At 35.5% G+C, this 15,161-nt stretch overlaps 1 protein-coding gene across 12 annotated transcripts in view; it reads left to right on the forward strand.

The window, feature by feature from the left end:
* The window catches only part of ROBO1 (roundabout guidance receptor 1), a 532,491-nt gene that overhangs the window by 453,157 nt on the left and 64,173 nt on the right, over positions 1-15,161 (forward strand). For all 12 annotated transcript variants that reach the window (XM_087895014.1, XM_087895012.1, XM_087895011.1 and 9 more), the window contains 3 exons: positions 10,019-10,139; positions 12,176-12,314; positions 14,825-14,952. In XM_087895014.1, coding sequence (XP_087751140.1) covers positions 10,019-10,139; positions 12,176-12,314; positions 14,825-14,952 — 388 coding nt within the window. The remainder of the gene's footprint in view (positions 1-10,018; positions 10,140-12,175; positions 12,315-14,824; positions 14,953-15,161) is intronic.

The raw sequence follows: 15,161 nt of genomic DNA on the forward strand, positions 1-15,161 counted from the left end.
TGGGTAAATCCATATGACTTAATTTAAGCATTGTCTTATTAGCTGGAAAGTAATTTAGTACCTGGTTGGTCCTAGGAGGTGGGTCTTTTCTACTGTGGCACACGCCCTATGTAACTTCTCCCTCCAAGGTCAGACTGGCTCTATCCCTGTTATTATTTTAAAAACCCTAAGGATCTGGTTGTGACACAAGACCTAGAAGTCTCAGAGAACTGGAGGTATTCTTAGCTGGCTTAGTTGATCTTTTACTCTGTCCATGGGTTTATATATTTTAAATTTTTAGTGACTTTTTAATTTTTAATTATCACTTTTTATATTTTTCATGCAATAATCAATGCATATTTGAATAAATGAAAGGAAGTTCTAGTGTGCTATTTCAAGAAACTATTTTTTCATTCTTAATTGCCTTAAAAATGCCTGTTCACCATAACAATAATGTGTAACAATAAGGAATTACGTGGATTATATCCATAACATATGCACCAAAGTTGCTTTAATTTATTACATCTCCAGAACTGAAACAATGAGAGCCAACATTTTCTAAATGTTTTGAGTAGTCCAGTAGACTATTTACTTCTTCCATTAAAATGTAAATATTAATTTATCAAGTTCCTAAACAAATTTATATGGAATCAGTATAAACATTATGTATATTCTTGCTCACTCACTCACTCACTCATTCTCCTTCTCCTTCTCCCTCCCACTCTTCCTCACCATTATTCATTTTCACAGAATAATTCTTCTCTAGAAACTTGACTATTTTATATACCTGTTAATATCCTCTTTCATGCAGTGACATGTTTAGCAATATTCTTATTGATTAGTCAGGTCCTTGGTTGCTCTCTGAGCTTGATTGTCTTCTTGAAGACATTTCATATCAAACTAGGTAACATCATCAGTGCACATTGATTCTTATTGATTAATTTTAATCTTTTTCTGTTAGCCATAATTAAATTTTGGTAAGTGGGGAATAAGATAATTATATTTATCTATTTTAAAATACACATTAAGATATTATTTATTCATTTATTTGTTAAATTTATTTGCTGCATTCTTTGCAATGGGGCTACTCTAGGTGGCATACAACAGTTAAAAGGATTAACTGAAATGAAGGGTTAAAAATCAGAAGTAAAATAATAGAGGAATAAAATAAACAATGGAAAAGAAAGTGATAATATACTAATCTTGTAACAAAAGACAGACAGGTGGACAGCGGAGAGCGAGGGAGGAGGTGGAGCCTGCCATCAATCCAGCAGCCATCTCCAGTTTGGAACTCTCTCATTGGGTCCCCAGGCCAACCAGCAGAGCCAGGTTTTCAGATTCCTACAGAAGGATAGGAAAGTGGTGACAGATCTTACCCTAGATGGTAGAATGTTCCAAAAGATGGGCCCTGCAGCAGAGAAAGCTCTTTTTTTTTTTAATCCTGATAGTCGGAGCTCTTTGAACTGCTAAGGACCACATGATTTTTACTATGTCCCGATAAAGCCATGGAACTGAAAGAGAGTGTACCTCCTTTTTCACATAACTAAAGGGGGGGAGTAGTTCTGTTGGATTAGATTGAAGATAATCAAGGCCAGCAAAATGGATATTTACAGAAGCCAGTCAGATTGCTCAAAGTATCTGTCCCCTTTCAAATTTTGTAGTAAAATTTTATTTATCTCTATGCTTGGTGTTTTTAAGAGTTTCAAGTGGAACTTACTAATAGATAAAACGAGTCTGAATCAAACTCTCTTTATCAAGTAGTAAAATCAAGTAATTGTTTTATTTATTTCATAAACAAAGTTGGTCAACATTTAATGTGTCAAAGTAGAATAATTTATTTCCATCTAATTCAGGTCAGTCCATTTAAAGGATCAGTTGTGTAACAGTAAGTGTTAGAATTAATTTGGATTAATCCTGGTTTATCTGTTCCAATCTTACAAATGTCCACTCTTATTTTATTTCTTACTACACAGATTTTAAAGCATGGCATGCTGAGTTATAAAAAAAATATTAAGATCTATACAGAAAAATCTGTGATGCTGATCTTTCTGGTCTGAAAAGATTACAGAATCATTTCTAAAGTTCTGAAGTTCTCCTGAAGTGCAGGCAGACTCATTTTACTAAAATGGATAAACTTTGGCCACTGAAGCTTTTAATCTTCTTAAGAGAGTCTATCCTATGAAAATCAGTCCAGATGATCTTCAGATCTCTTTCTCTTTGTCATTGGTCTTGGCTTCATCATCAGGATTATAGAAGACAGGTTTTCCCAATAGATGAGTCGAAATTTTCAGGCAATATCAGTGTTGTTATGTCTGCAAGAAATCAAGTAGTGCATTACATGCTAAGAATCTCATAATAAGAGCTAACAATAAACCATGAAGCTGGTTGTGGAATAGTTTAGGGATACTTTATTGTCTCGGGATCCAGGGGCAGGTTTCAAAACCCGTCGCTACCGGTTCGCTCGTGGGCACTCGCACACGCAATGCTTTTGCACATGCACAGAAGTGTCTGGATGAGTGGAGCATCCCGCTGCCGCTGTTTCCAGTTCGTCTGATCTGGGGAGAACTGGTAGCAACCCACCACTGTCGGGATCTCACAAGCAGTTATTATTGAAGGATCTCAGAACTCTTCAAAAAGTTATCCAGAATAAAATCAGGTCAAGCTTAAATAACTGGGTCATACAGTAAGACAATGTCAACTATACTAGTGAATACAGATTTATTTTAAAAGAATAGATATAAAGAAAAATTTGATGTTTTGAAATGGCCGAAATTGAAGTCTGGAACTAAATGTCATAGAAATATTATGAGCTGGATCCTAAGTAAATATTTCATGGTAGAAAACTTTCAAATCTTATTGCAATTGCATGGGAGGAATGGGCTAAATATATACCCTATGAGAGATTGTTCTATAATTATAGTAAATATTTGATTATAGTTACTATAGGTTAATAGTATTGTAATTGACTATAGTGTTGAATTACAACAGTGATTCCTTTTTCATATAGACAAATCACAAGTGTGATTGCTTTGTTTATTAGATAAATTAATCAAATAATCATCTTTTGAGATCAATGTCATTCAGTCTTTTTATGTATCAGTAGCACCCATGTGAAGTCCTGATTATATTAGCAAAATCAGGCAAAAATTCAAAAATATAAAAGCAAGTAAATAACCCTTTAAACAAAATTGTACAAATAGAGTAGGAAACTATTATTTTTCTTCAACATTTGCTATTAGGAGGCAAACCACTTTTGAACATAAACACATTTAATGATTATGATTCATATGTTTCTCATAACAGGTCTAGACAGGTGTATATAATTTGTTAACATCCATTGATATATTTATATTACTTCTATTTTTGTTCACTATCCTTAAATATTCCCATCAAACAGGGAAGAATCTCCCAGTTAAGTATTGTAAAATTTGTCATTTTGTTATAACTTGTATTTAATTGACAAATTCATGCTCATATCTTTATCTGTCAGTGGTACTGTTTGTATATGTTGCAATATTTTTAGGATCAGACTCAATAATAAAAATGAGAGTTAGAGGTTTAAATATATTTCTCTTTAATTATAGTAGGCATTCTATATTCACTGAATATTCACAGATAGAAGCAAAGAAAATGGTGAAGGTGGCTCCTTATATATACAAAGGGTGGAGCCAAGAGTGGGAGTGGTGAATTATGAATACATTAAGAAACAAAGAATAAGTTAACCCCTGATATCCCATATATACATTATTTACACATTAGGGAATAAGGCATTTACATCTGACAAATCCCCCTCTAAATGCCGGTTCGCTATACAACACCAATTACATTCAGATTCAGGACAATATAAGACATACAATTTGGAAGTTAAGTATTTGTGCTGTTTAGAAGGTAAAGGCTTCGTCAATATGTCAGCTAATTGTTCAGAGGTATCACAATGCACTGCTTTGATAAATCCATCTTGAGACAATTGTCTCACATGCTTAAATTTTATATCTATATGCCTGGATCTTTGTCCAATGGCATCGGATCTAGATATTTCAATGGCCGCTTTATTGTCTTCATGCATAACAAAAGGCAAAGCAGGTTTTTTCCAAACATCTGAAATTAAATCATTAAACCATACAAGGTTATTTGCAGCTTTGGATAAACAAACATATTCCGCTTCTGTGGTTGAAGTGGCTACCAGTTCTTGTTTACCAGTGTACCAGTAAACTGGACAGTCATTTAACAGAAAAATATAACCAGAAGTACTTTTTCTGCATGATGTATCTCCAGCCCAATCCGCATCTGCGTAACATGTAAGTCTTGGTTCTTTATTATCACTAGGTTCTAATACTAGACAAAAGTCTAATGTACTTTTCAGATATCTTAAAATTCTTTTGACAGCTTCCCAGTGATACATTGTTGGTTTACTAACGTGCCTTGATAATAAATTGAGTGGTAATGCAATATCTGGCCTGGTCCAATTAGATATATAAAGAAGTGAACCTATGACTGATCTATAAAATGTATTATCCCTGAATTCAGGGGAAGATTCATCAGTATTTCTAAGGAAATCAGTTTGCATAGGAGTGTCACAGGGTTTGGCATTGTTTAAATTGCATTTGTTTAGAAGTTCAATAATCTTATCTTTCTGAGTAAGTTTGAATCCCCTTCTAGTTTTGTTAATTTGTACACCAAGGTATTTGTTTACTTTACCTAGAGATTTCAACGAGAAATGTTCATTTAACTTGTTTACAAAGATTTCTCTTCTCTCTTTGTGTTTTCCTATATATAAAATATCATCTACATAAATCAATACAAATTCAATGTGATCATCACTCTTTTTGACAAAGAAACAGTTATCAGCGGTGGTAGCGTTGAAATCCATGGTCTTAAGTACTTTTACCAAGCAATCGTACCATCTTTTGCCAGATTGCTTTAATCCGTATAAACTCTTGTTCAATAGCCAAATTTCATTTTTATTAGTGTATTGACTGTGAGGTGCTCTTACATATATTTCCTTATCTAGTTTTGCGTGTAGGTACGCAGTCTGTATGTCATATTGAAATACATCAAGATTGAGTGCGGATGCTACTACTAGAGCTGTTTTAACACTCTCTGTTCTTACTGTGGGGGAGTATGTGTCAGTATAGTCCTCCGGATATTTTTGTGCATAACCTTGTGCAACCAATCTAGCTTTGTATAAGGTATTGCCTCCTTCTAGGTTCTTAATTTTATAAATCCACCTGGTACCAATAATTGTTTTATCTTTGGGTGCAATCGCAGGTGTGAATACATTTAATCCTTGCAAACTTTCCATCTCCTTTTTCATAGCTAGTTCCCATTTTTCCTTTTCTTCACGAGGTAGTTTTAATACTTCCTCATATGTATTAGGTGTTATTTGTTCACCATCCATATGCATTATGTAATCTCTGTATTTATTTGGTATTTGATTTCTGTTGTTCCTAATAGCTCTTTCTGGTTTGCTATGGTAGTCATGCAAATATCTTGCTTCCTTTTTTGTTAATGTGTCTGTCTTTATTTTGTGTTGACTATTTGTCCATGTTTTGGTTTTGTTTTTATTTTTGTTAACATTTTGATTTTCTATCGTCCCTTCCTCACGAGATTTGGTATCTTTGCATTTATTCGGAAATATTTCATTAAGATGTAATTTAGACCAGTTGGCCTGTTCATGGAACACAGCTGTTCTGGAAACTATAAATTTATTATTATTATCAATGAATCTGTACCCTTTGGTGCCAGTTTCATATCCCATAAATCTTAGTCTTCTGGATACGTTTTCTCCCTTTCTTCTCAACTGTTTGGGTATGTGTACGTCTGCAGTGACCCCAAATATGTGCATGTGTGCTAATTTTGGTTTCCTATTATACATCACCTCATATGGTGTCTTATTCACAATACTGGACCAGGTTCTATTTTGAGTGTAATTTGAATAATGTAGGGCTTCTGACCAAAATTGTTTGCCTAAACCAGCATCCTCTAATGTGCATCTAATCATGGTTTGTAATGTGGAATTCTTTCTCTCTGCAATCCCGTTCTGGAACGCAGAAAATGGACTAGACGTGTAATGTAGCATTCCTCTATCCTTTAACCATTGGGAGAATTCTTTAGACATGAATTCACATCCCCTATCTGTCATAATTTGTTTTATTCTGATATTATGTTGTGTTTCTATGCGTTTGTAAAATTCCTTAAATTTTTGAAAGGTTTCATCCTTGTGTTTTAATGTGTAAACAAAACCATAGCGACTGTAATCGTCTACTATTGTTAGGAAGTAACGTTTTCTATAAGTGATTGATGGAGTTATTGGACCAACTAAGTCCATGTGTACTAAGTCAAAAATTTTGTTAGTTGATCTGGTGGATTTTTTTGGCCTGGGACTAGTTTTTAATTTAGTAGATTTACATACTGAGCATTCCAAATAATTTTCACAATTTTTTATTTTGATACCTTCTGCGTGTTCAGTCATTTTTTGTACTACAGGAAAACTTGCATGTCCTAACTTCCTATGTAAGATATGAGCACACTCGTCATGAATTGGTTTACCTATTTTTGGTTTCTTCTCATTGTGTGTATCTGTGTGATCATGAGATATTTTACATTCATCATTGTCACTGTTACTAATATTTTCATCATCTGCCTCAATACAATCTTCCATATTTGAATCAATGTTATGTAACCATCTTTCTTTTGTTATCAGATAGGGTAGGCCTCCTTTAATCATCACAGTGCCTACATTTGTTTTATTCTTCTCTAAAGTTGCTTTTCCCTTTGAGAAAACTATATTGATGTCAGAATCTCTGCTTAGTTTTATGGCACTTAGTATGTTATGAGGTATTTCTGGTATTAACAATACCCCCTCTATTTTTCCTAGACCAGGCAAGGTCACATTCCCTCTGCCTAATACTTGAACTTTTTCTTGATTAGCTACCTTTATTACAAACTTATCTTCTGTAAATGAAGACAATATATTTTTGTTATTAGTGGTGTGATTAGTTGCTCCAGAATCAATAAGCCAATTATTGTTCTCATTTGGTTGTGTTTTAGTGCTGTCTTGTTTATTTAGTCCATTCAGTGAACCAGATTTTCTCTCTTTTGAATTTTCTCTGCCCCCTCTACTTTCTCTGTAATTTGGTGGGCTTCTATATTTATGTCTATCTGTGGAAGACTGTCTATAATTGTATTTATTCCTATATTCTGACCTATGTCTTTCCTTTGAAATTTTGGGACAATCTCTTCTATTGTGTTCTCTGGACCCACAATTGTGGCATTTAAAAGTTTCATTATATTTTTCTTGGAAAGCTACCTTCCTAAAAGATTTGTGTTCTGTGTGATTGCTATAACGATTTTTTCTTGAATTGTCTTCTGCTATCAATTTGTTAGACAGACTTTCTATTGACAAATATCCTAGATTGATGGTGTCTAAGTGTGACATAAAACTATCCCATGATGAATCAAGTGAGTTGATAATAACACTTTTCATTGTTTGATCTGAAATCACTTCCCCCCTCAAATGCAGCTCAGCTCTTATTTTGTTTAAAGATATTAAATGCTCACTTATGGAAACCCCTGGTTTTACTCTGGAAGAAAAGAAGTCCTTAGACATTCTTGTGGTGGTAGCTACACTATCGCTGTGAAACAAATTAAACATGCATTGAATTATTTCTGAAACAGTTAGATTTGGTTTGATGCTATGATACATTGCAGGAGACACGCTAGATATTATTAAGAAAAATGCCTTATGATGTAAACAATCTATTTTTAAAGTCCAAGGTCTTCTTGGGGGACTAGTGATAAAAAATAGTAAATTTTCTTTCATAAAGACAACCTGGAGCTGTTGATACCATTCTTGTAAATTAATGCCATCAACCCTAAGTTTTGGGAAGTCACTGGGTAAGTTACCCACATTATTTTGTCCATTACTTACAACCTGAGGTAGTCCGTGGTCTCGTAAGTGTAGGAAATTGCAAAACGGCATGGGAATGCTCGCAACGAGTCTGCGCGGTTCTCTGGCCAGTTCAAGTCTTTCCGGACCGTCTACGTAGTTTCGCACATGCGCGTTGTTCATTTCTTCTTTGACGTCGTCGTGGAAGGTTCTCTCCATTGTAGCTCGCTCGCTCCGCTCCTCTTCAGACGAGTCGGTCTCTGGCTCGGTCTTAGGAGTTCTGATGGCGGCGACTGTTCTTCTCTTTCTTTTGGGTGCGTTGGCACTTGCTTCGGTCTGCGGTGTAGGGCAGAATCGACATGGCTCTCTGGGCTCGGGCGTCGTCGTTCTCGAAGTCAGGATGGGAGCGTGCAGGTCTTGAAGTATCGGCTTGTTCGCTTGCTTCTTCGTTGGCGCTTTGGAAATTTTTAATTTTGGCCCAAATGCAGCAAAAAGCGTCTTCATTGCTGACTTTACTTGGGATTTCGTTAAGTCGTCTTCATTTTCTGATTCTGGCTCTTCCGAAGAGTTTGAATCCTCCTTTTCACTTTCGTTGTCTGATAACGTTTTTCGCGCCAGAAATTTTGAACTGAGCATTTTGATTGGCTCTGCTTCGCTCACTTTGGAGGCTTGTTGAAACCAAGATGGCTGCCATTCAAAATTTCGCGCGGGATCACATCTTTTCTTTTTCATAACGACTTTCTCTGTAGTCATATCACTCACAGTTTTTTGGTCTTTGGGTTTCTCTTTAGCGATGTTTTTCTCTCTCGCTGCTCCGCTGTTCTTCAGCATTTCTTGGAGGTTCGCGATGAGGCTTTCATCATTCTTCTGGCTTTTTAATAGCTTCAGTATCTCTGACCTGAGTTCGTTATTTTCTATTTCGATTTCCTCCTGGCCATCATTTTCATTTATTAATTCTTCTTCTTCAGTGGTGTATTCTTCGGATTCTCTCGAAATCGCGTTTGTGGATTCGTTGATTATTTCTTGTTCAGTTTCTATTTCTTTGCTGTAGGCCCTGGTGTTGGGCCTATCTTTCTTAGACATTTTTAGGTATTTATTGAGTCAATTAACCATCCTCTGCTACCAGTTTGTTGCAATATTTTTAGGATCAGACTCAATAATAAAAATGAGAGTTAGAGGTTTAAATATATTTCTCTTTAATTATAGTAGGCATTCTATATTCACTGAATATTCACAGATAGAAGCAAAGAAAATGGTGAAGGTGGCTCCTTATATATACAAAGGGTGGAGCCAAGAGTGGGAGTGGTGAATTATGAATACATTAAGAAACAAAGAATAAGTTAACCCCTGATATCCCATATATACATTATTTACACATTAGGGAATAAGGCATTTACATCTGACAGTATATTTACCAATAACTGGAAATTATAACAGAGCATTTGGCATATATTTTCAGATATTGTAAGGCTGATTTATTTTTGCTCATTATAGAAGATAATAGAATACTTATAGAATAACCACAGACATTCTGATGAATTTATACTATAGCATTCCATAGTATTTCTAAAGAACATTGACTATTTAGAGAAAAGTGTTTCCTATATAGACTTTTGAAGCTGATAATCACCTGGTTAGTTTAACAACAAACAAACAAAAAAGCTAAAACAATTCAGAGTAGATTTCCTTTTGTTTCAGATATTGCCAGAAAAATCCCAAAATAGACAGAGAGAAAACAAACTGAAAGAACATGAAGATAGTCTAGCTCCATAACATGCTAAGAAACTATACAGAAGTATCACATTTAGTGAAACAGAAATTCAGGACATCTTTATCTAAAATCCCTAAATTGAAAATATCTGATTATTTGTCATATTATATAAGAAACAAAAAGTTTAATTATTTCACAGCTTGATCATCAACATCCATTATCACACATTTGAAGAAAAAAAAAATTCCCACACAGGTACATTTATTTTTAAATCAATATTTTTTAAAATAGTATTGTCCATTCAAATAAACTGTCAGGTTTTTAAAAAAAATATGTTTTATGAGTTAGTTTATATTTGTAATTATGTTGTATGCAAATATTTTAATTTGTTTGCTCATGTTTTGTGAAGGCATTATTAATACTTATTATTTTTATTTTAGATCAGAGGAGGAAAGTTGATGATCACTTATACCAGAAAAAATGATGCAGGGAAATATGTCTGTGTTGGAACAAATATGGTTGGAGAAAGAGAAAGTGAAGTAGCAGAACTAACTGTTCTTGGTAAAGATATTTTTTTTGGTTAAGAATTATTGCTTCTTCCACTATTAAACTATAGTGCAAAGCATGATCTTTCTGCCACATATGAAGAGTGAGGGAGAAACCAGTCCTGCAAGAAATCAGTCCCGCAAGTAACCCGATTCCATGCACATAGATCTTTAAAGGTGAACAACACCAGTGGTCTACTGGAAGCCAGTACATGGATATGCTGCAGTGTATTCAGAATTGCATGTGCCATTGTATTCTGAACCAGCTGAAACTTTCGAATATGCCTCAACAGCAGTCCCATACTGAACATGTTGCAATATTCCAACTGGATTCCTGTGGGTTCTGACCTGAACTTTCAGAGAAAAATCATGTACACTTCCCTCAATAATAAATAAGTTGCATTTTATACTGATAAATATTATAACAACTACAAAAAAATAAGGATTGACTAAAACATGTTGTGTATGCAATGTCTATAAGAAACATATCTATAAATAAGGCTATAAATAATTTAGGTTTAAAACTACGAAATGCATATGATTATGAGAAATAAATCTCATATTTCAGCTAAGAACTGTACCTGAAAGACTGAATTTAAACATGACAGTGCTGATTATCCCAGACACTCTCTCTCTCTCTCTCTCTCTCTCTCTCTCTCTCTCTCTCTCTCTCCCCCTCCCTCCCCCCCCCCTCTCTCTCTCTCTCTCTCTCTCTCTCTCTCTCTCTCTCTCTCTCTCTCTCTCTCTCTCTCTCTCTCTCTATATATATATATATATATATATATATATATATATATATATATATATATATATATATATATATATATATATATTACTTTGCAGGAGTTCAATTACCTAGAGCAGAGGTGTCAAACTCAATTTCATTGGGGGCCATATCAGGGCTGTGGTTGATCTTGGGGGGCCTGGCGGGCATGCCCGATTGTGTGTGTGTGGCCAATTGGGTGGGCATGGTGAGCTTGATGCCACTCTGGGCATGGCTGACTGGGTGGGCATGGCCAGCTCGACACCACTCCCCAAATTGCTGGCATGTATCATCTTCGCATTGGGTAGATCAGGCTGAAGCCATACTGGCCAATGTTTCCTCTTCGCATTGGGTAGACCGGGCTGAAGCGATGCGGGCCGGCCCCTTACATTTTCCAGGACATCCCTGCAGGAATCCAACCACAACACGGGCCGGATTCGGACCATGGGCCTTGAGTTTGACACCCCTGATCTAGAGTAAAGTGGACATTATAATTCAAAGATGTAAAAATAATATTTTAAGGATTCACATCAAAAGATGTGGAGCAGGAGGAAGTATGTTTATCACATTTGTCAGTACTTTCTTAAAAGAGTTGTCTTTCCCTGAGTTTGCAAGATGGCCACATGCAATAGAGTTAAGAAGGTACCAAGAAGATGTGACTTAGTTCCTTATGCAGTTAGTTGGCTATTGTAAGAACAGAATGCTGTATTGGACAGGCCTGGGATCCAATCCATTAGGATGGTCCTTACATTATTATACATTTCTAGATGGGCATGCACATGCAGGCCACATCTCCTTCTAACACATATTTTCTTAGAAACATTTCCCATGAAAGAATCTTTTCGCATTCATATCTGAAGCACTGAACGTCTCACCGTGATATTTTCATTTCAGAATTGAGTTTTAGTGTACTGAAATGTGTCTTTGTTTTATCTCTAGTTTTCTTTCTCCAAAGTGAGTCTTTATCTTTTTCACAAAGGAATTTAGTTTTTGTTTTGTTTAGCTTTCCTTATAACGTGAAGAATTAATAAGCAGGAGATAGATTGTAAGTTCAGGGGTTTGCAAAAATCTTTAAGATTTTGTGGGCATTTCAATAACATAATTTTAAATCTTAATTGCTTCATTTGTTCAGATAATTTTCTGATGCTCTGCCATGTTTTTCTTTCAATTGTCTAGGTCCTAGCATGTTTCAGGTTCTTGAATGACTATTCAGTGTTCAAACTACTCTTCGGACTTGCAAGTATCATGTTCTTCCATGCTAATATCTAGTTATCATTTGTTTTCTTTAGAAAGACCATCATTTGTAAAGAGACCAAGTAATTTAGCAGTAACCGTAGAGGACAGTGCAGAGTTTAATTGTGAAGCACGTGGAGATCCAGTGCCAACACTAAGATGGCGAAAGGATGATGGAGAACTACCTAAATCAAGGTGCAGTTCACTTCAATAATATTTTGAAAAAAGTTGTACAATATGCTGTGTTCTTGAATTTTAGAGGTGGTTGAAATATAAACCTGATGTATCAAAAATATCATGACAGTATAAAGGTCGGCAATTCAGCAGTTCGAATCCCTAGTACAGGTCTCCTGCGTGCAGGGGGTTGGACTAGATGACCTCCAAGAAGTGGTGGGTTGCCCCCGGTTCAGACCAGTTCGCAAGAACCGCTAGTAAAACCAGCGGGGGGCTCCGCCCACCATTCCGGATGTCATCATCAGTGATCCTGTTGCGAACCAGTAGTAAAGGTAAGTAGAACCCACCCCTGCCTCCAAGGTCCCTTCCAACTCTGTTACTGTTATTACTGTCTTAGGGGATTTGCTTTCAAACTTATTTATCCAATTTTAAACATTAAAGGATTAAGATAACAGCAACTCTTATTCTTTTGTTTATAATATTCAACTGCAGAAACTAACTTGTTGGTGTATTCACTTTAGACACACAGTCTATTATTGAGTAAATAGTTCTGGATTAAATAGGCCTTTATTCTGAGTTGTAACTCATCTTAATATTATTAATTACTATCATTGGAAACTGATATGTTAGTTCAGTGTTTTTTGGATAATGACATCTTTATTTTTTTTTCTTAAAGCACTGGATATGAATGCATAAAATTGGATGCTCCTATAGGAGACAGGGACATGTTTCCAGAAAAGAGCAACTAACTCCTATTTTATTCTTGCAGTCTTCTCACCTGTTTAGTTCTCACCGCTTAGTTGATGGAACATATAACAAACAGCTATATGTTTTAGTGTTAAGAAATACAGGTAGTCCTTCACTTACAACTGATTACACCATTCAAAGGCATGATGAACAACCCACATACACACACAAAAACTACCTGTCATTCATTTTTGAAGTTATGATAGATGTACCCCCTTCACAGTCATTTGATTGCATTTTGAGCAATTGGAAACTGACTCACCTTTATGCCATTTGTAGTGTCTCATGATCATGTGACCATGATTTGCTATGTTTTTTGCTTGTTTCTGGTGTTTATTTTCAATTTCAGAACTACCCATTGGGGAAAATTGACTGGCTTAATAACTGTCATATGTGCTTAGCAACCACCATGTTCGCTTGATGACCACTGTGCCTGCTTAACCAAAACTATTTAAAAAAAAAAAATCAGCTCTGGTCATATGATGCCTCTACTTATGATCACAATTCATGACCGTAATTCTGAGTGCAATTATGGTCCTAATTTGAGGGCTCTGTCTATACAAGAGTATAAAGAGGTAAAGGTTCCCCTCACACATATGTTCTAGTTGTTCCCGACTCTAGGGGGAGGTGTTTATGTCCGATTCAAGCCGAAAAACCAGCGCTGTCCGAAGACGTCTCCGTGGTCATGTGGCTAGCATGACTAAACGCCAAAGGTGCACAGAATGCTGTTACCTTCCCACCAAAGGTGGTCCCTATTTTTCTACTTGCATTTTTTATGTGCTTTCGAACTGCTAGGTTGGCAGAAGCTGGGACAAGTAACGGGAGCTCACTCAGTTACATGGCACTAGGGATTCGAACCACTGAACTGCCGACCTTTCGATTGACAAGCTCAGCATCTTAGCCACTGAACCACCGCGCCCCGCATAAAAGAGTATAGAGATATACAAAAGAAAACAGCAGCAGACATGTGAGGGGTTTGGAGCTAAATTCCACAAATAGCAGTAGTACATATATAATGTTTCATAGTGTTTTACAGCACTCTCCAAGTGCTTTACATTGTCAGCATATTGCCTCCAACAATCTGGCTCCTCATTTTATCGACTTCGGAAGGACAGAAGGCTGAGTCAACCTTGAGTCAAACAGGATTGAACTCCTGGCAGTATGCAGAATTAGCCTGCAATACTGCACACTGTGCCTTTAATAATTATTAAAGGATCTGAGTATCTTTAACTTAAATATGAGAAACCTAGTGGAGTACATGGAGTACATGATATCAGTTTTCTGGACAGGGAATTGAATTAAAAGATCTCCAAGTTGTTTTTTAACCCTGTAATTCTATAAATGATGAAATATATAATGTAAATATATAAAGCGTTCTCATCCAGCTTTATATTCATTTGGAGGACCAGAAACTAAGCTAGGATTCAGGTTAGGTTTCTGAACAGAGGAGCAGGAAATTGGTGATTGGCATCATTGAGTTCACTTTTCTATTTATATTGATTCTATAATTTTTATGATTGGAAAAGCATGTTAATGTGTTATATGAAATAATATATATGCATTGTAATTATATAGCTGACAGATCTATTAAAATTTTAATTGGGCAACACCAGTGCCAATAATATATATATATTTAAAAATATAACAATCTAGCTTTACAGAATTCTCTTCTCCTAGGCCACCCAGAGTTGATTGTTTTGTGAAATGGTTGATTATATAAATTAGTCAGATAAATAAATAAATGAACTATCAACTAATCTATTTCAAACTTTTTGTTTATTTAGATATGAAATACGTGATGACCACACCTTGAAAATCCGGAAAGTTATGGCAGGAGACATGGGTTCTTATACTTGTGTTGCAGAAAATATGGTTGGAAAAGCAGAAGCATCAGCAACTTTAACAGTTCAAGGTACTATTTTTTTAGTATATTAATATCATTTTAAGACTAAAATAGGTAGGTGTACATGGCAGATGCATGGATAGAATAAAAGCATAATCTTTCATTATCAAAAATCAGAAAGATCATTATGATCTAATTGCAGATTTCTGTTATGTAAAGTATTGAACTATGACATTTTGGGTTATGTTCATAATAGAAATAACCTAAGTACTTCAGTG

This window comes from Pantherophis guttatus, chromosome 5, assembly GCF_059756535.1.
Source record: "Pantherophis guttatus breed Tessera chromosome 5, ASM5975653v1, whole genome shotgun sequence".
Taxonomy (NCBI): Eukaryota; Metazoa; Chordata; class Lepidosauria; order Squamata; family Colubridae; genus Pantherophis; species Pantherophis guttatus.